Raw genomic sequence first — 19,284 nt, 5'->3', positions numbered from 1 at the left:
GCTTATTACCCGGCACTACTGGTGGCCTACCCTGCACAAGGACGTAATAGACTTTGTTTCTGCCTGTGTGTCCTGCGCCCGCAACAAGGTTCCGAGACATCTGCCAGCCGGTCGCCTCCTTCCGCTTTCTGTACCTGCTGCCCCCTGGCAGCATATAGCAATGGACTTTATAACTGACCTCCCAGTCTCTGCCGGTTGTACGGTCATTTGGGTGGTCGCTGACCGCTTCTCCAAGATGGCACATTTCGTTCCCCTGCCAGGCCTCCCGTCTGCACCCGAGCTAGCTAAAGACTTTATTCGTCACATCTTTCGTCTTCATGGCCTGCCCCTCCACATCGTGTCGGATCGTGGGGTACAGTTCACCTCACGCTTCTGAAGAGCCACTTGTAAACTGCTAGACGTCACCCTGGACTTCTCTTCCGCTTACCACCCACAGTCCAATGGTCAAGTGGAGCGGATCAATCAGAACCTGACCAGTTACCTCCGGCACTTCGTTAATGCCCATCATTCAGACTGGGTGGATCTCCTACCATGGGCCGAGTTCTCTTATAACAATCACGAGAGCGAATCCTCCTCCAAATCCCCGTTTTTTGTAGTCTTCGGTCAGCATCCTCGGATTCCTTTTCCTGTCTCCACCTCTGTGGACAACCCGGCTGCGGAATCTCTCGTTAGCAAATTTTCCTCCATTTGGGAGAGTACCCGATCCGCACTCCTTCAGTCGTCCGAACGGATGAAAAGACACGCTGACAAAAAACGCCTGGATCCTCCACAATTTCGTCCTGGAGATAAAGTCTGGCTCTCATCTAAATATGTCCGACTCAAGATACCTTCTTACAAGTTAGGGCCTCGGTTCATCGGTCCTCTGGAGGTCATCAGTCAGATCAACCCGGTGGCCTATAAATTGAAACTCCCGGCCAACTTACGGATCCCTAACTCCTTCCATGTATCTCTCCTCAAACCTGTGGTACTTAACTCTTTTTCCAAGTCTACAGGTACGCCTCCTGCTCCGGTTTCTGCTGAGGACGAGTTTGAGGTAGAGAACATTCTTGCCACCAAAAGGGTAAGAGGAAAGACCTTTTTTCTAGTAGATTGGAAGGGGTTTGGTCCTGAGGAGAGAACGTGGGAGCCCCGGGAGAACATCCATGCCCCGCTCATCCTTGCTAAATTTCTGTCTGGCCTAAAAAAGGGGGGGCCTAAAGGGGGGGGTACTGTAGCGCCGGCATCCCTGCCCTCTGCTAGGCAGGGACGCTGTTCCCCTCACCTCTCTGCTCCGTGCCCGGCGTCCTCCTCCCGCTCTGCTGGCAGCGCGCGCTCCTTCCCGGCCACTGTGCTTAGGGCGCGCGTCCTAAGGAGTCCCCGGCCAATGGCCGGAGGACTTCACCATATATAAGGCACCTCCTCCAAAATGGAGGTGCCCGAGCAATGTTGTTGCACTGTTCACTACTCTGCTTCAGCCCTCAGGTCCCGTTGCCAGTTACCTGCCAGATACCTGCCAGATTCCTGCCAGCTTGCTGTCTTATTCCTGCCTGATATTCTGCTACCTGCCTGCTAGCCTGAGGTCCGACGGTCTGCCTTACTACTCCTGTCAGTCTGTCTAAGGACCAGCTTGCCCGCTCACCTGGGAGCGCACATCAACTACCTGCCTGCTTGCCTGAGGTCTGACGGTCTGCCTTCCAACTCTTGTCAGTCTGTCTATGGACCAGCTTGCCCGCTCACCTGGGAGCGCACATCTGCTACCTGCCTGCTAGCCTCCCTGGAGGCTCTGCCGTCACGTGCTGTGACCACCTGCCTGTCCAGAGACTCTTGCCCGCTCACCTGGGAGCGCACATCTGCTACCTGCCTGCTAGCCTCCCTGGAGGCTCTGCCGTCACGTGCTGTGACCACCTGCCTGTCCAGTGACTCCTGCCCGCTCACCTGGGAGCGCTCATCTGCTGCCTGTCTGCTAGCCTACCTGGAGGCTCTGCCGTCACGTGCTGTGACCACCCGCCTGTCCAGAGACTTCTGCCCGCTCACCTGGGAGCGCTCATCTGCTGCCTGTCTGTTGGTCTTCCTGGAGGCTCCGCCGTCACATGCTGTGACCACCCGTTTATCCAGAGACTCTCGCCTGCTCACCTGGGAGCTCACGTCTACCATCAGCCGCCACAGGTCGTACCAACCCTTTACCCAGAGACTGCCCCGGTCACTTGCCGTGACCATCTGCCCGTTCACCCAGAGACTGCCCCGGTCACTTGCCGTGACCATCTGCCCGTTCATCCAGAGACTGCCCCGGTCACTTGCCGTGACCTCCTGCCCGTTCTTCTAGAGACTGTCCCGGTTACCTGCTGTGACTGCCTGCCTGGTCGCCACCCGCTCCCTTACAAGGACCGCCCCCTTGTATAGTAGCTCAGAGGTTCCGCCTCCCAGACCCGTTACACCATCTAGCACAACAGGAAATTAATAAACTTTTGGTGCAGCATCTCCAGCAGCAGCAGTAACAGGAGGGGCTTAAGCAACAGATGGAACTTCTCGCAGATGCAGTCCATGGTAGGATAACCACCCCACCCCCAATGTGTGTTGTCTCACAAGTCTGAAAGGCGGTAAGATGTGTCTTGCAATAGATGACCCTGGGTGATTACATTGAGAATTTCCTGACGGTTTTTGAAAGGGTGGCAGAGCGGGAAAAGCTGCCGACTGAGCAGTGGGCAGAGGTGCTGGTGCCCTATTTAACTACCGAGCCCCAAAAGGCTTATTATGACCTGACCTTAGAGGACGCAAAGGAGTATGCCAAGCTAAAGACAAAAATAATGGTGCGCCTAGGAGTAACTATGACTGTCAGGGCACAGCAGGTCTACCACTGGGCGCATTTCGGCGACACCCCCCCACTCCAAAATGTTTTGACTTGCTACATCTTGTTCAGAAGTGGTTGTAGCCCGAGCCCTCTACCCCAGCCCTGATGGTGAGGCGCGTGGTTATGGACAGATTCATTCACGTTCTTTCTAGACCAGTGCAGACCTGGGTTGCCCAGGGCAATCGTCGGAATGCGGACGACCTGGTTGGTCTAGTGGAAAGGTACCAGGTGGTCAAAAAGTAATTAGGGAAACCAGTTTTCATCGCTTCCCTGTTCTGGGGTACCCAAAAGGAGACTGACTCTCAAAAAAGGGGTACTAGGGCCACAAATTGGGAGCGTCCTATGTCCCAAGGGCCCACTGAGCGTTTGCTGAGGGTCGGCGTTAAGGACTTAATTTGTTGGAGGTGTCAGGGGCCAGGGCACATAGCCGCTCATTGTTCCATGTCCACTGAACCAATGGTCTGCAGTTGAGAGCGGGGCAGTTTATATTAAGCTTATCTGGCCTGCAGTGTGGACTGTCAATCTGAGAATGGGCTGCAGACATGTCCCGTGACTAAATGGTGTACTGGTGTTTGTACTGCCGCAGCGCTAGGGAAATGTCTGCAGTCCAAGAGTCCAATCACCTCCAGATGACTGATGAAGATCTGGTTGACCGAAATGTCTTATTATTTCTGGAATTTCTTTGAACAATTAAAAATTAATTTGTTTTTCACGAAGAATACAAGTGCCAAGTTTTTATTTTACTATTTACGGATTGGGGTCCTACTTGTGTACCAAAAGAAACCCAGAAGTGCAGTGTCTGTTCTCAGAATGCGCAACTGAATTACCTTACTCTAAACGGGGCATTTGATAATGTAACTGTGTTAAGTGGGGACTAAGCTAGGGGGAGAGGTATTGGAATAACTGGTAGTACCAGGGCCCTATAGTTGTAAGGTGTTAAACCTGACCCATTGTCATGTCTTGGGTGGTCTTCTTCGTGTAGACAAGAACCAAGAGCGGATTCTTCATAGGTTCTACTGGCCCGGATGTCACCAAGAGATTTTGAAATATTGTATGTCCTGTCCAGTTTTCCTGCTAACCGCCCCAGTCTTTCACTTCTGGAGTCCCCTAGTGTGGTTACCCATTATAAAAGTCCCGTTTGACCGCATTGCCATGGATTTAGTTGGACCCTTGGTAAAGTCTGCCTGAGGGCATCAATATATCCTGGTGGTCCTGGACTACGCGATGCAGTACCCTAAGAAACTCTTCAGCCACAAGTATAGCCCGAGAACTGGTCCATATCTTTTCTGGGACCAGCCTCCCAAAGGAGATCCTGATGGACCAAGGAACTTCATTTATGTTCAAAGTTATGAGAGAGTTGTGTAGGGCCCTCCATATTGCGCAACTCAGGACATTGGTATACCATCTTCAAATGGACGGTCTGGTGGAGAGGTTTAATAAAACCTTGATGGCCATGCTCAAGAAGGTCGTGGAGAAGGATGGTCGAGACTGGGACTGCCTACTTCTGTATCTGCTGGTTTCTATACGGGAAGTTCCACAGGCCTCGACGGGGTTCTCTCTATTTGAACTGTTGTATGGCCGGAACCCTCGGTTCTCCTGGATGTTGCAAAGGAGACCTGGAAAGCAGAAGTTACACCCCTCCGGAGCATCATGGAACATGTGGCCCACATGAAGGAGAGAATTGCAGAGGTAATGCCGATTGTGAGAGAGAGCCTCCTCCAGACACAAGAAGCTCAATCAAGGGTCTATAATTTGGTCGGCAAAGCTGAGACAGTTTAGCCCTGGAGATCGATTCATAGTGCTGATTTCCCCGGTGGAAAGAAGACTTCTGGCTAAGTGGCAAGGGCCATACGAAGTGGTCGAAAACCTGAGCAAAGTTGGCTATAAGGTTCACCAGCCAGAGAGAATAAAACCTTACCAGGTCTGCCACGTCAACCTGCTCAAGCCGTGATAGGGAGCCTGTGGAAGCTCCATGTCTGGGAGCTAACCCCGGAGCCAATGTCGAGGTGGCAGAGACACTATCACTGGCCCAGAAACAACAGTGCCAAGAACTCCTCCAGCAAAACCGAGAACTGTTTTTGGAGTTGCCGGAATGTACTCAAACTGTGGAGCACAGAGTTCTGACGGAACCACACTTGCAGGTAAACCTTAAACCATATTGAATCCCCAAAGCCTGCCACAACGTGATTTCGAAGGAGGTGAGAAGAATGTTGAGCCTGGACGTCATCAAAGAGTCGAAGAGCAGCTGGTCTTGTCCCATTGTCTTTGTGCCAAAGCCAAATGGAGAATTGCGTTTTTGTAATAATTATCGTAAACTGAATTAGGTGTCTGTATCTGATGCCCTGGATTGATGAGCTCATTGAGAGGTTAGGATCAGCAAGATACGTCACCATTCTTGACCTAACAAAAGGTTACTGGCAAATCCCTATCTCCCAAACAGCCAAAGAGAAGACAGCCTTCTCTATACCTGATGGATGTTTCCAATACATCAGGATGCCTTTTGGTTTCCAAGGATCCCCAGCCACCTTCCAGAGGGCACACATTGAGGAAGGCGGGATTTACCATAAACCCGAAGAAGTGCACCATGGGGAAGGAGGAGGCCAAATACCTAGGCTATATCATCTGTAAGGGTCAAATCAAGGTGGAGGCGATCCAAAATTGGACGCAACCAATTTCCAAAAAACAGGTTAGGGCTTTTTTGGGAATATGGGATACTATCAGTGGTTCATCCCCTCACCGACCTCCTTAAAGTCATTGATGGGAAAGTGGACTTACGAAGCGGAGATGACTTTCTAGAATTGAAGCTAGCCCTGTGTAAACAGCCAGTCTTCATCGCACTGGACGGTACACACGGACGCTTCAGAAGTCGGGTTCAGAGCCGTGTTGTCACAAGAAATACAGTGCATTGTGAAAGTATTTTGCCCCCTTGAACTTTTCTACCTTTTGCCACATTTCTGGCTTCAAACATAAAGATATAAAATTCTAATTTTTTGGGGAAGAATCAACAACAAGTGGGACACCATTTTCAAGTGGAACGAAATTTATTGGATATTTTAAACTTTTTAAAAAAAAATTAAAAGTGGGGCGTGCAATATTATTCGGCCCCTTTACTTTCAGTGCAGCAAACTCACTCCAGAAGTTCAGTGAGGATCTCTGAATGATCCAATGTTGTCCTAAATGACTGGTAATGATAAATAGAATCCACCTGTGTGTGATCAAGTCTCCGTATAAATGCACCTGCTCTGTGATAGTCTCAGGGTTCTGTTTCAAGTGCGGAGAGCATCATGAAGACCAAGGAACACACCAGGCAGGTCCGAGATACTGTTGTGGTGAAGTTTAAAGCCGGATTTGGATACAAAAAGATTTCCCAAGTTTTAAACATCTCAAGGAGCACTGTGCAAGCGATCATATTGAAATGGAAGGAGTATCAGACCACTGCAAATCTACCTAGACCTGGCCATCCCTCTAAACTTTCATCTCGAACAAGGAGAAGACTGATCAGAGTTGAAGCCAAAAGGCCCATGATCACTCTGGATGAACTGCAGAGAACTACAGCTGAGGTGGGAGAGTCTGTCCATAGGACAACAATCAGTCGTACACTGCACAAATCTGGCCTTTATGGAAGAGTGGCAAGAAGAAAGCCATTTCTCAAAGATATCCATAAAAAGTCTTGTTTGAAGTTTGCCACAAGCCACCTGGGAGACACACCAAACATGTGGAATAAGGTGCTCGGGTCAGAGGAAACCAAAATCAAACTTTATGGCCACAATGCAAAACAATATGTTTGGCATAAAAGCAACAAAGCTCATCACCCTCAAAACACCAACCCAACTGTCAAACATGGTGGTGGCAGCATCATGGTTTGGGCCTGCTTTTCTTCAGCAGGGACAGGGAAGATGGTTAAAATTGATGGGAAGATGGATGGAGACAAATACAGGACCATTCTGGAAGAAAACCTGTTGGAGTCTGCAAAAGACCTGAGACTGGGACGGAGATTTATCTTCCAACAAGACAATGATCCCAAACATAAAGCAAAATCTACAATGGAATGGTTCAAAAATAAACATCCAGGTGTTAGAATGCCCAAGTCAAAGTCCAGACCTGAATCCAATCGAGAATCTGTGGAAAGAGCTGAAAACTGTTGTTCACAAGCGCCCTCCATCCAACCTCACTGAGCTCGAGCTGTTTTGCAAGGAAGAATGGGCAACAATTTCAGCCTCTCGATGTGCAAAACTGATAGAGACATACCCCAAGCGACTTGCAGCTGTAATCGCAGCAAAAGGTGGCGCTACAAAGTATTAACTCAGGGGGGCCGAATAATATTGCACGCCCCACTTTTCATTTTTTATTTTTTTTAAAAAGTTTAAAATATTCAATAAATTTCGTTCCACTTCATGATTGTGTCCCACTTGTTGTTGATTCTTCCCCAAAAAATTAGAATTTTATATCTTTATGTTTGAAGCCAGAAATGTGGCAAAAGGTAGAAAAGTTCAAGGGGGCCAAATACTTTCACAATGCACTGTATATGGGGAGGAACATCCAATCATATACCTAAGTAGGAAACTTTCCTTCTGTGAGAAAAATTATGCTATAGTGGAAAAAGAATGCTTGGCCATCAAATGGGTGATTGACACTTTGAAGTACTAACTGCTGCGCCGAAGGCTCAGGTTAATGTCAGACCAATCGCCCCTGAGATGGATGAAGGAAAAGGGCAATAAGAATGCCCAGATGACGAAGTGGTTTCAAGAACTCCAGGACTTCAGCTTCCATGTAGAACATAGGCCAGGGAAACTACACACTAACTCAGATGTCTTGTCGAGGCTTCCCTGTCTAGTGACTGAAGGTGCCAATATGTAAGAGAGTCACTGGGAAGGTGCTGGAGGGGAGATATGTTTTACTGAGGTTATTAGCTTTAGTGATATGAACCTGGGAATTTTCTCCAGCATGTTATGTGCTGTGAGGGCTTAATTGGCCATGACAGGGCCAGGTGTATTGTGAACAGCTAAAGAGTTGGGCTGGGTGACTGTTCGCCATTTCTCCTTCCTAGGGTGTGGTCCAGGAGGTCAAAGTGAAACCTTTGGACTGACTGTTCTATCTGCTCTGAAGGGGAGCTGACCTAAAGAGCTGGGCTCTTGCTTAAAACCTGAACCTTGATTTCTGAGCGGGCGGACCCCGCAGTTATATGGACTGTAATGAGTGAATGTTTATGCAAACAAGATTGAATGTGTCTATTTTGTTTTGGTCTATGTCAGGGTTTCACAGAGACGACAGCGGGAAGATCACACAATATCTCACCGTTGCCGTCCTTCTGTCAGGATTTTGTCAGGGATTCGCGAGCCCATGATCCCGATTACTCACTATGTAGCTATCGGCAAGCTACCAGTGAGCGTATGGCATCACACCTAAAGATTCCAACACATGGAATATGTGTACACGCCCCGTACGGTCACTGCCGACTTCACGATAGCGCAATTATTATTATTCGCTGCCACCACCGACCGAGTTTGAAATATAATGCAGGCTTGGCTGGACACCAAATATTAATGTCAGGAAAATGTTCTTCCATATTTGCCTGACATAGCTATTCACCCCCCTCCCTTATTCCTCTCACCACTTGTCAGTACCAAGCTGTCCCCTTTTGCTCAGCACAAAAGCCCCAATTAACACACGCCTGAGAAATAGTTTACACAAACAAATGCCAGCTAAGGAGTGTTATAACTTCGTTAGGAAGCAAGCATCTTCTCCCTGAAAGACGCAGGAGGTAATTAAAACACAGGCTTGCACTAATTTACATGTAAACGTGAGGCTGCTTCTCAAGCTTCAAAGAGAGTTTAACAGAAATTTCCAGATGCTCCGACTCCGAAACGAAATATGAAATATTGTAAGGTTTATGCATCTGACAATGACGGGATCTATATCTTTAGCGATAGAATCAACTAGGGAATGATAGGGATATTTTTCTGGCACTGAAAAACGCTACCTAGAGCTGTATCGCAAAAACACCAGAATAGCAGGCTGCAACTATGCGTTGTGTGGTCTCTAAATGAAGATAAAATCATAAGGGAAAAAATGGGGTCTTTTGCAAGCTTCTGCGATCAACGAGCAATGAGTTATTGCAGAAGTTAGCGTTTTTAATAAAAATGTACAAGCTGGAGACTGGCCCACATGATGTCACCACCGGGCGTGTGGCCAGATCTCCCCTTAGGTATAAGAGAACCCATGGAGAATACAGGAGCAGTCATTGCCAGGGGGGTATAAGGATTATAAGCAACAGGTCCTGTTCGATAGCAGCATAATCAAACTGGGGAGCCCCTCCTCCACCTATGTTGAATCGTCTCCGTGATCGTATAGTGTAAGTTTTTCTTCTTTTATCCTGTTTATTTTATGTAACTGCTTATGTATTTTTAATGTCTCCTTTGTAACATCCTTGTATATATGTATTCTTAAACACTGCCTCCCTTTTGGATTAAATATAAAATTTAATAGTTCTGTTTCTTTTGTTCTGTAATTGTTCCCTTCCCCGAAGCCATATACGCTACCAAAACGCAGGCGTCCGGCCAGGCCTGTATTACATTTCAAACGAGGCCGGTGATGGCAGAGAATAATAATAATTGGGCTATCATGAAGCTGACAGTGACGGTATGGAGGGCGTAAACACGGATTCCATGCTTTGGAACCCAGAGGTGTGACGCCATACTCTCACTGGTTGTTTGCCGATATTCACGTAGTGAGTAGTCTGGATCGTGTGCTCGCGATTCCGGACAAAATACTGACAGCGTGAAAGCACGCTGAGATATCGCATGATTTCACCGGTGTCATTCCTGTGTGGGAATTCCTGACACCTGCGTTCTGGTAGCGTATATGGCTTCGAGGGAGGGAGCAATTACAGGACAAAAGAAACAGAACTATTAAATTTTATGTTTAATCCAAAAGGGAAGCAGTGTTATGAAAAATATACAAGATTTTACAAAAGGGGTTAATTACAGTACAGAATATACAGTTACACAAAATAAAGAGGATTAAAGAAGACTTACTATAAAGATCGCTGAGACGATTCAGTATAGGTGGAGGGAAGCACTCCGATGCCCTTTCAGCGAACGTGACCCGTGCTACACAAAATATGTAACTTCCAACATGAGTACTGATCCATCCTCCATGGATTCTTGTATGCCTAATGGGAGACCTGCCCACACACCCACTGTGCTGACATCACGTGGGCTGGACTCCAGCCTCCACATTTTCATTAAGATATCTGTTTTTTGTGATAACTTATCACTGGTTGATCGCAGAGGCTTGCAAGTGACTCCATATTTTCCGTTATGATTTTACCTTTCTCTAGAGACACATGGCGTAGCTGTGATCCGTTATTTTGGCACTTTTGCGCTACAGCTCCCTAGAGGGGCTTACAGCGACGGGAAAATATCCATATTGTTCCCTAGCTGACCCTGTCACTAAAATATAGGTCCCATTATCATCGGACTTATAGAACTTACAATATTCAATATTTTGTGTCGGTGCCCAAAAGTCTTTAGACTTCTGTTAGATTCCCTTTGATGTCCTGGGAGTAGAACTTCCTCAGCTACATGTAAATTTATCGCAAGTCTGTGTCTAATTATCCCCTGCCTCTGCCAGGGGGAAATACACTCGCATTTTAAGTGGGTTGGTAGCACCTTCTGTTCCAGCATTTGTTTACAAGTCACATCTGCTGTAGGTGATAATTTGCAGAGAGATCGCTCTTTAGATTGTCAGCTCTTCTCTGGTGACAAATGGTGGATAAGGGAGGGGTGAAGAGGGGGTTTGGGAGAAATTGTTAATATTTTTTTAATATCTCCCTGACAAACTAGTTTATGGTGCACATCTTAATAAACCAGCTCTAGATTTACACAGAAAGCATTCCTCTGTTTACCTCGTTAATCAGCTGAGTGAGCCGATCTACCACAGCAAACAGAGGCGCTGGGAGCTACACACTCAACCCCAAATGAAAACTGGAACAAAATATCTATTATTAAACTGAAAATGAAGAACCGGGAATAATCGGCTGCTCAGATAACGTCCATGTCTGCATCGTCCTTTACAGGCTGGAGTCTACAGGATAAATTGAGATTTGTTTCCAGACTTGGCTTTTCTGATAATCGCTGATCTAATATTTAGTTCTATGACCTTTATTTCTGATAGTGGCTTTACATCTGTGCGGTATGGAGTCACCTAACATCGGACCCTTGCAGAAAGATATGCAGCCCTAACTTTACGACATCTCTTAGGCTTTTGGATCTCACAAGCTGTCTGCAGCCTTTACACCCAATAAGAACAGTCTTGCTCTCATCTGTCCACAGATTGTCCTGCCACTTCTCATTAGGCCAGTCAATGTGTTCTCTGGCAAACTGGAACCTTTTCACTACGTCTTTTTTCAGCAATGGTACTTTACGAGTGTTTCTTGCTGATAGTTTGGCTTCACGTAGGCATCTTCTGATGATTGCAGGACTCACAGGTAACTATAGATCTTCTCTGATCTCCCTGGAGCCGATCATTGGATGCTTCTTCGCCATTATTGTGACTATGATCTATGCTGATGGTAGGATTTATTTTTCTACCACGTGTTTCGGGTTTTGTTTGCCATTCAGCCAATTATTTTCTGCACTTTTTCATATGTTTTCCCAACTCCAATCAACTTCATGATCAAAGTTCTTTCTCCTTCAATACAATGTCTGGAACGACCCATTTTACCCACTGAGCAAGAGCTAAAACCAGCAGGTACAACATTTGCTGCCTCCTTCTTCAAATATTGGCCATAATTGACCCCTGTTTCTTCACAGATTGAATAACCTCATTAATGAGCTCCGCACTGCTATTAATTAGAACAATCCCCTTTCATTAAATGAGTCAATTACACCCAATTAGCTTCGTGCATGTCATGGCTGTTGATTCTGTTAGTTGCACATTACTCGCCTACACCTAGTCAGGAATTTTTCCCATCTTGTATGATCTTTTCTGCCAAAAACTGTAACTAAACACATTAGTGATGTCAGACTGATAGTATTTTCCACATAACAGTAGATATTTCTCCCATCACCCCATGTAACAATCTCTTGTCCGTCTCTTTCCTACAGATGGACTCTGTGTAAGAAATCCCCCGGAGAGATGTCCGGCTCCTCTGTATTCCCAGGACTGTCCGGAGAGTCACCAGGTAGATGAAGCTGCGCCTCCACCACACCTATATGGGGGCGCGGTCAGAGATTTGGGGGCTTCTTCTGGTGATGTGTCTGTTGTATTGTACTGATCTGTTATACATGTGACATCAGGGTGGAGATCGGACCATCATTAAAGTGGAGTATGAAGAAGAGCAGATGATGGACGATCAGCCGTGTATGAGGGACTTGAAGGAGGAGACTCCAGGAGATGATGCCGCTGGTATTTAATAATGGGGTCTATAGCTGATAGAGAACTATGAAGGAGTATATGACCCAAAAGCTCTATAAAAATATAAACCTTTATTTAATCATATTAGATAAATAGACATGTACATATATATATATATAATTACATCCCCAGAAAGAATACACACAATAAAGACAAAAAATAAATAAAGAGACTCATAGCCGAAACACCACAGCTATGATCAGAGAAAATGTCGAGTATAGATGATGCGGCCCCTGTGTATAACTAGATGAACGATAGGCTCTATACCTTCAGACAGAGGGGTCACACCTAACTATATACAACTCCTGGCAAAAATTATGGAATCACCGGGCTCGGAGGATGTTCATTCAGTTGTTTAATGCTGTTGAAAAAAAGCAGATCACAGACATGGCACAAAACTAAAGTCATTTCAACTGGCAACTTTATGGCTTTAAGAAACACTAAAAGAAATGAAGATTAAAAATGTGATACTCAGTAAGGGTAATTTTTTTCAGACCAAGCAGAGGGAAAAAATTATGGAATCATGAAAAACAAACACACAAAAGAACACTCCAATACATCACTAGTATTTTATTGCACCACCTCTGGCTTTAATAATAGCTTGCAGTCTCTGAGGCGTGGACTTAATGAGTGACAAACAGTACTCTTCATCAATATCTCACCGTGCCGTCACGCTGTCAGTACTTCTTCCGGAATCGCGAGCACACGATCCAGACTACTCACTACGTGGATATCGGCAAGCGACCAGTGAGAGTATGGCGTCACACCTCTGGGCTCCAAAGCCTGGAATCTGTGTTTACGCCATCCGTACCGTCACTGTCAGCTTCACGATAGCCCAATTATTATTATTCTCTGCCACCACCGGCCTCGTTTGAAATATAATACAGGCCTGGCCGGACGCCTGCGTTTTGGTAGCGTATATGGCTTCGGGGAAAGGAACGATTACAGAACAAAAGAAACGGAACTATTACATTTTATATTTAATCCAAAAGGGAGGCAGTGTTTAAGAAAAATATATACAAGGATGTGACAAAGGAGAGATTAAAATTAAGTAAGCAGTTACATAAAATAAACAGGATAAAAAGGTGAAACTTACATTATAAAGTTTGCTGCGACTAGTCAGTGTAGGTGGAGGAGGGACTCCCCAATTTGATTATGCTGTTATCGAACAGGACCCGTTGCTTATAATCCTTATACCCTCCTGGCAATGAGTGCTCCTCTAATGTCCATGGGTTCTCTTATACCTAAGGGGAGATCTGGCCACACGCCCCCTGTGGTGACATCATATAAGCTGATCGCCAGCCTGTACATTTTTATTAAAAACTCTAACTTCTGCAATAACTCATCGCTCGATGATCGCAGAAGCTTGCAAACGACGCCATTTTTCACTTAGGATTTTACCTTCAGTTAGAGACCAGACATCACATAGCTGCAGTCTGCTATTCTGATGTTTTTGTACTACAGCTCTCTGATTTGGCTTGCAACAATGAAAAACTATGTATGCATTCCTCGGCTGTTTCTGACATTAAAAATATGGGTCCCATTATTGTCAGACGAATGGAACTTACAATATTTCATATTTCGTTTCGTAGTTGGATTGTCTGGAGATTTCTTTGTTAAGCTTAAGTAATTACCCCCTTGTGTGTGCCAGGAACAAGAGGCTCGCATCTTAATGAAGTTTGGTGACATCTCTTGGCTGGCATATGTTTGTGTAAGGCCTTTTGGCTGTGGGTGATAATTTGCAGGAAGACACTGTATATATTCATGGAGACAGCTCTCAAAAGATGGATAAGGGAGGGGGTGAATATCTATGTCAGGCAAATATGGAAGAATATTTTCCTGACATTAATATTTCCCTGACACTAATAAACAGTGATTTTAGGAGGTCTATGATCTGTGATTACACCGGTCTGTGGATTCAATCTCAATGACGTACACTTATGACAATGTGCAGGACTCAATTGTGCGTCATTCAATAGAAAGGGTAAATTGTAATTTTAGAACAGTGAGAAGTAAAACACATTTTGATGATTTATTTTGTCCTATTTAAAACAAAGAGCGTCGTGTCTGTATTCAATATTTGATCACTTGATACGATTAGCTGATTAGCTCGCCTTGGTCACAATAATCCATGGCTGCAATATGCAGAAGCTGGATCTGTGTTATAATTCAGTATACACTGCATGGCTGCTCTGATGATTTATTCCAGTAGTGTGGTTTGAAGAAATATGGGTAAAAAATCATCAGAAAACTTCCAGGATGCTGACAGATGTCCTATTATGGTGCTGCACTCGCTGGATGCTATATCCTGTGCAGTCAAGGGCTCCACAGATCACAGTCCAGGTTGTACCATTCGTCCCGATTCAGGATAATCTGTAGCAACATCGCCCGTGGCTGCATCTTTCCAGGTTTCTGTTCCAATAGAAACATGTAGGTTGTCGTGTCACCACACATCCTAGTATGGGGAGCACCTTATTTTGAGGACCTCATTTTGGGCTTTTATATCCCACACAATTCTACTTCTGAGGAGCCCTGCCTATTTGGCTTACAGTCCACACATTGTTTAGTGGGTCTTTATGGGAAGCTTTTAAAGTGTCTTTAAAGATATGTGTGTGCTTTTTATGTAGCTCTCCCAAATACATGTTATTTGCATCTGAATGTATGTGTAGAGTATGTGTTACTTAGTGATCAGTGTCTTCTCTGGTTCCCAGCCCAGCTTCGGTCCTCTTCTGGACCACGTGACCGATCTGCAGCTTCGCCAGCTCACGCAGGGCCTACAGTACAGGGCGGCAGCTGCTTTCCCAATCTCAGACTGTGTGACTTAGCTGTCGCTCCCACTTGTGTATAAATATGCCAGTTGCAAAGCGAGAAAAAAATCGCCTGGTATTCTGACCAATGTTACTCTACTAGTCGGTGCTGATCTGCGAGTTTTTCCTCACCTGGAATCGGGCTTAGATGAAAAGGCAGAGACTCACCAATGCAAGTCAATTGGTTTGAGAAAAAAATGGACGGCACATGAACCATGCGTATGGCGTCCAATATACACTCACACATCTCAAAGGAACCAGTAAACTCCATCATCCAAGTACTGTAAATTCACAGTCAGAATCATCAGAATAGATGGACAAATAGAATACGGTAGATATTGTCATGCTAGGTATGGGAAGAACCCAGCATACGAAGATGGGAAAAGGGGGAAGCCCAGCAGCCAGAGAAAGGGGAATGGAGCCCCCTAAGCAGATCTAACAACTCCCCTATTGTCACTGAATAGGTTCCGCACCTATCGCCGAGCGGGATACCTTAGCCCTGGCTAACCCTAGAGCTAGGCCCTAGCTAGGTGGGGGGGGTAGGAGCACTAGTCAGCCCCACTGCAACTAAAGACAAACAAGGGAAACATACAAGGGGATACACTTAGCTTTGAGAAGACACCAGAGAGGTAACGACTACAATCCTCAAAGGAACTCCAAGGAGAATTTAGCTGACTACAAGAATTCGAGACCTGAACAGAGGAATTAACTATATCACCAGCTACTCTCTGGAGAAACTGAGTGTATTTAAAGATCCAGTAAGGGTGTGTCAATTAGTAGCAGAAGGTGCAGATCACCATTGGGACCGAGAGAGGAAGGGATGATAAAAGGATCAAGAAGGTGTCTGCAAGGCCAAGCACAGCAACATTCTACAGCCGGATCCAGAATGACTGTCAAACCTGACACAGCCATGACAGAACCCCACCTTCTACGAGTGGCCTTCGGATACTCAGGACCAGGTTTCTCTGGATGAGAGGCATGGAAAGAAAGAACCAACCTAGGGGCATTGACCTCTGATACTGAAACCCACATCCTTTCCTCTGGACCATAACCCCTCCAGTGCACCAAGTACTGAAGGGAGCGACGTTCTTCGAAATTTGGAACTCTAAATTGCCATCAACCATGATTGGGGGCGGTGGCAGGGGAGAGGACTCAAGAGGTACCACATACCTGTGTGAAACACATTGTGGATCCTAAGAGCCTGAGGCAACTCAAGACGAAATGCAGCTTGGTTAATGACGGCGGTTATTTTATAGTGACCAATAAATCTAGGTCCCAGCTTCCAGAAAGGAACCTTCATCTTGATGTTCTTGGTAGACAACCACACAAAGTCATTTACACTAGGTCCAGACCTGGCGAGCGTTTCCTGTCAGCCATTTGTTTGAAGATCATAGGAGACAGATACAAACAACTCTGAACCTCCCACACACAGAAGAGAGTAACAAAGCAAAACGTTCCTCATCAGGAACTCCCGAAGCCCCTCACCCACTAAAGGTACCAAACTGTGGATGAAAACCGTATGCACCAAAGAAAGGTGACCTGCCAGTAGATTCTTGGTGAAGATTATTAATAGCAAACTCAGCCAACAGTAAATATGATGCCCAGTCCTCCTCGGTCTCGGAGACATAACACCTGAAGTAAGTCTCCAAGTTTGATCAGTGCTCGGTCTGTCCATTCGACTGAGGATGGAAGGCTGAAGAAAAAGACATCTGCACCCCCAGTCGAATACAGAAAGCTTTCCAGAATTTAGAAACAAACTGGATCCCCTGATCTGATACCACATTGGAAGGAACCTCATGAAGCTTCACAATCTCATTAATGAATACCTGAGCAAGAGTCTTGGCATTCGAGAGTGACGGTAATGCGATGAAATGTACCATTTTACTGAACCTATCTACAACCACCAGAACCACAGTCTTGTCTGCAGATACCGGTGGTAGGTCAGTAATAAAATCCATGGACAAGTGTGTCCATGGTCTGCTAGGAATAGGCAGCAGCAGAAGAGGACCAGACGGACGGGTATGCGATACTTTAGAAGGCGCGCAAATACTGCAAGCAGACACATGTTTAACCACATCCTGATGCAACCCCAGCCACCAAAAACGACGATAAAGGAGGCTTGCAGTTGCCTTATCAACTGGATGACCAGCCAGCAGAGTTGTGATGTTTCCTAATTACTTTAAGGCGCAGATTAGATGGTACAAATAACCGCCCCGAAGGGCAGGAGACAGGTGCGTCCCCCTGAGCCTCCAACACCTCTCCTCTCCCTCCAGGTCAGGGTACAAAGCTGAAATGACTAACCCCTTCTGCAAAATAGGGACAGGGTTCTCATGGTCACCACCACCAGGAAAGCTCCGGGATAAAGTATCAGCTGTGATGTTTTTAACTCCTGAACGGAAAGTGACAACAAAATTGAACCTAGTGCAAAACAGAGACCATCTGGCTTGCCTAGAGTTGAGACATTTAGCAGACTGAAGATATGACAGGTTCCTATGGTCCGTAATAACAGTAATAGTATGGACTGCCCCTTACAAGCAATGTCGCCATTCTTCGAAGCCAATTTAATTGCCAAAAGCTCCCTATTACTCACGTCATAATTTCTCTTGGCTGAAGACAATTCTTTGGAAAAGAAAGCGCATGGACGCCATTTACCAGGGAACGGACCCTGAGACAACACAGCCCCAACCCCCACCTCCAACGCATCAACTTCTACGATGAAAGATTGAGAAACATCGGGTTGACTGAGTTTATGTGCAGTGTCAAAACATCTCTTTAAGGCGGAAAAGCCTGCTGGGTGGCATTTGACCATTTAGAAAGATTAGACCCCTTTCTTGTCATGTCATGAGGGGTTTCACAATTACCGAATAATTTTGGATACATTTCCAGTAAAAATTAGTAAAGCCCAGAAAACGCTATAATGCCTTCAAGTTCTCGGGACAGTCCCAATCAAGCACAGCACGGATCTTCTCCGGATCCATCCGAAAACCCGATGATGACAACAGGTACCCCAAAAATTGCACCTCCCGGACAGCGGAAACACATTTCTCCAGTTTGGCATATAGTTTATCTCTCAAAATCAGGTGAGTAAACCAAAATATCATTCAGATAGACCACCACAAACCTGCCCACTAAATGATGGAAAATATTGTTTATGAAATGCTGGAACACCGCAGGTGCATTGGTCAGATCAAAAGGCATAACCAGACTCTCAAAATGCCCCACAGGGGTATTGAATGCAGTTTTCCATTCATCCCCCTCTCTGATTCTAACCAGATTGTAGGCTCCCCTTAAATCCAACTTGGAGAACAACTTAGCTCCCACAACCTGGTTGAGTAAATCTGGAATCAGAGGAAGATGATAAGGATATCGGACGGTAATTTGAGTAAATTCCCGGAAATCTAAACAGGGACAGAGACCGAGACAGAGACCCTATCATTCGTAACGAAGAAGAACCCTGCCGCCACAGGCGAAGATGAGGCTCTGATATGTTCTTTTTCCAGACTCTCCGCAATGAAATCCGTCATGGCTTGTCTCTCAGGGCCAGAAATATTATACAGTCTGGACTTGGGTAGTTTAGCTCTGGTAGTCAGGTTAATAGGACAGTCATACGCACAATGAGGAGGCAAATCCTGACGCCCCTTCTCAGAAAATACATCCTCAAAACCAGACAAAAACGCAGATAAGGTCTCTTATAACCCTCCTGTTTGTTTTTGTTTCTATCTTGTGTTTTGCGGTCACGTGACCATCTTCCTATATATTCCAGCTCCGCCCTTCTGGCTTTGCTGGACTTCAGTGTTGTTTTGACTGTCTCTCTAGCCAGGTGCTTTTGTGCCTATCTATCTCTAGTTTGCTTGGTCCTCTGGGACCTCAGTTTATCTTTTGCTCTGCAACAACTTCTGCTAGGAGGTGTCCAATTTTTGTCCCAGCCCTTAGTTCTTTTAGGGACCCATCCATTTCTCTATAGGTCTCCTTTCAGACTAGCCAAGGACGAAGGCGGGTCTGTTCACAAGGAACAGGTTGCCCGCAACAACTTAGGGACTCAGCTTAGTCTTACTGTAGAGACAGCTCTCCCCATCTTTCCCTAGTTTATGTTGCAGATCATAACAGTAAGTCCAGCCCAAAACAAAAAAACTTTAAGGAAAGAAATCCGGGGATCAGTATGGTTTATGTTCAAGATTTGGCTCAACGCCTGCAGGGATTGTCTCTGGAGGTGTCCGAGCTCGGCAACACGTG

General features: G+C 45.9%; 1 protein-coding gene across 1 annotated transcript in view; it reads left to right on the top strand.

Annotated features, from left to right (window-relative positions):
* The window catches only part of LOC141258696 (uncharacterized), an 86,666-nt gene that overhangs the window by 58,998 nt on the left and 8,384 nt on the right, over positions 1–19,284 (top strand). The window contains exons 7-8 of the mRNA XM_073673709.1: positions 11,935–12,011; positions 12,127–12,235. Of these exons, the coding sequence (XP_073529810.1) occupies positions 11,935–12,011; positions 12,127–12,235 (186 nt within the window). The remainder of the gene's footprint in view (positions 1–11,934; positions 12,012–12,126; positions 12,236–19,284) is intronic.

Source organism: Phyllobates terribilis, unplaced genomic scaffold (assembly GCF_046119375.1).
Source record: "Phyllobates terribilis strain yellow unplaced genomic scaffold, ASM4611937v1 Scaffold_3__8_contigs__length_932513732, whole genome shotgun sequence".
Classification (NCBI taxonomy): Eukaryota; Metazoa; Chordata; class Amphibia; order Anura; family Dendrobatidae; genus Phyllobates; species Phyllobates terribilis.
Note: the sequence above shows the minus strand (reverse complement) of the source record. Positions and strands in the feature narration are given on the sequence as shown.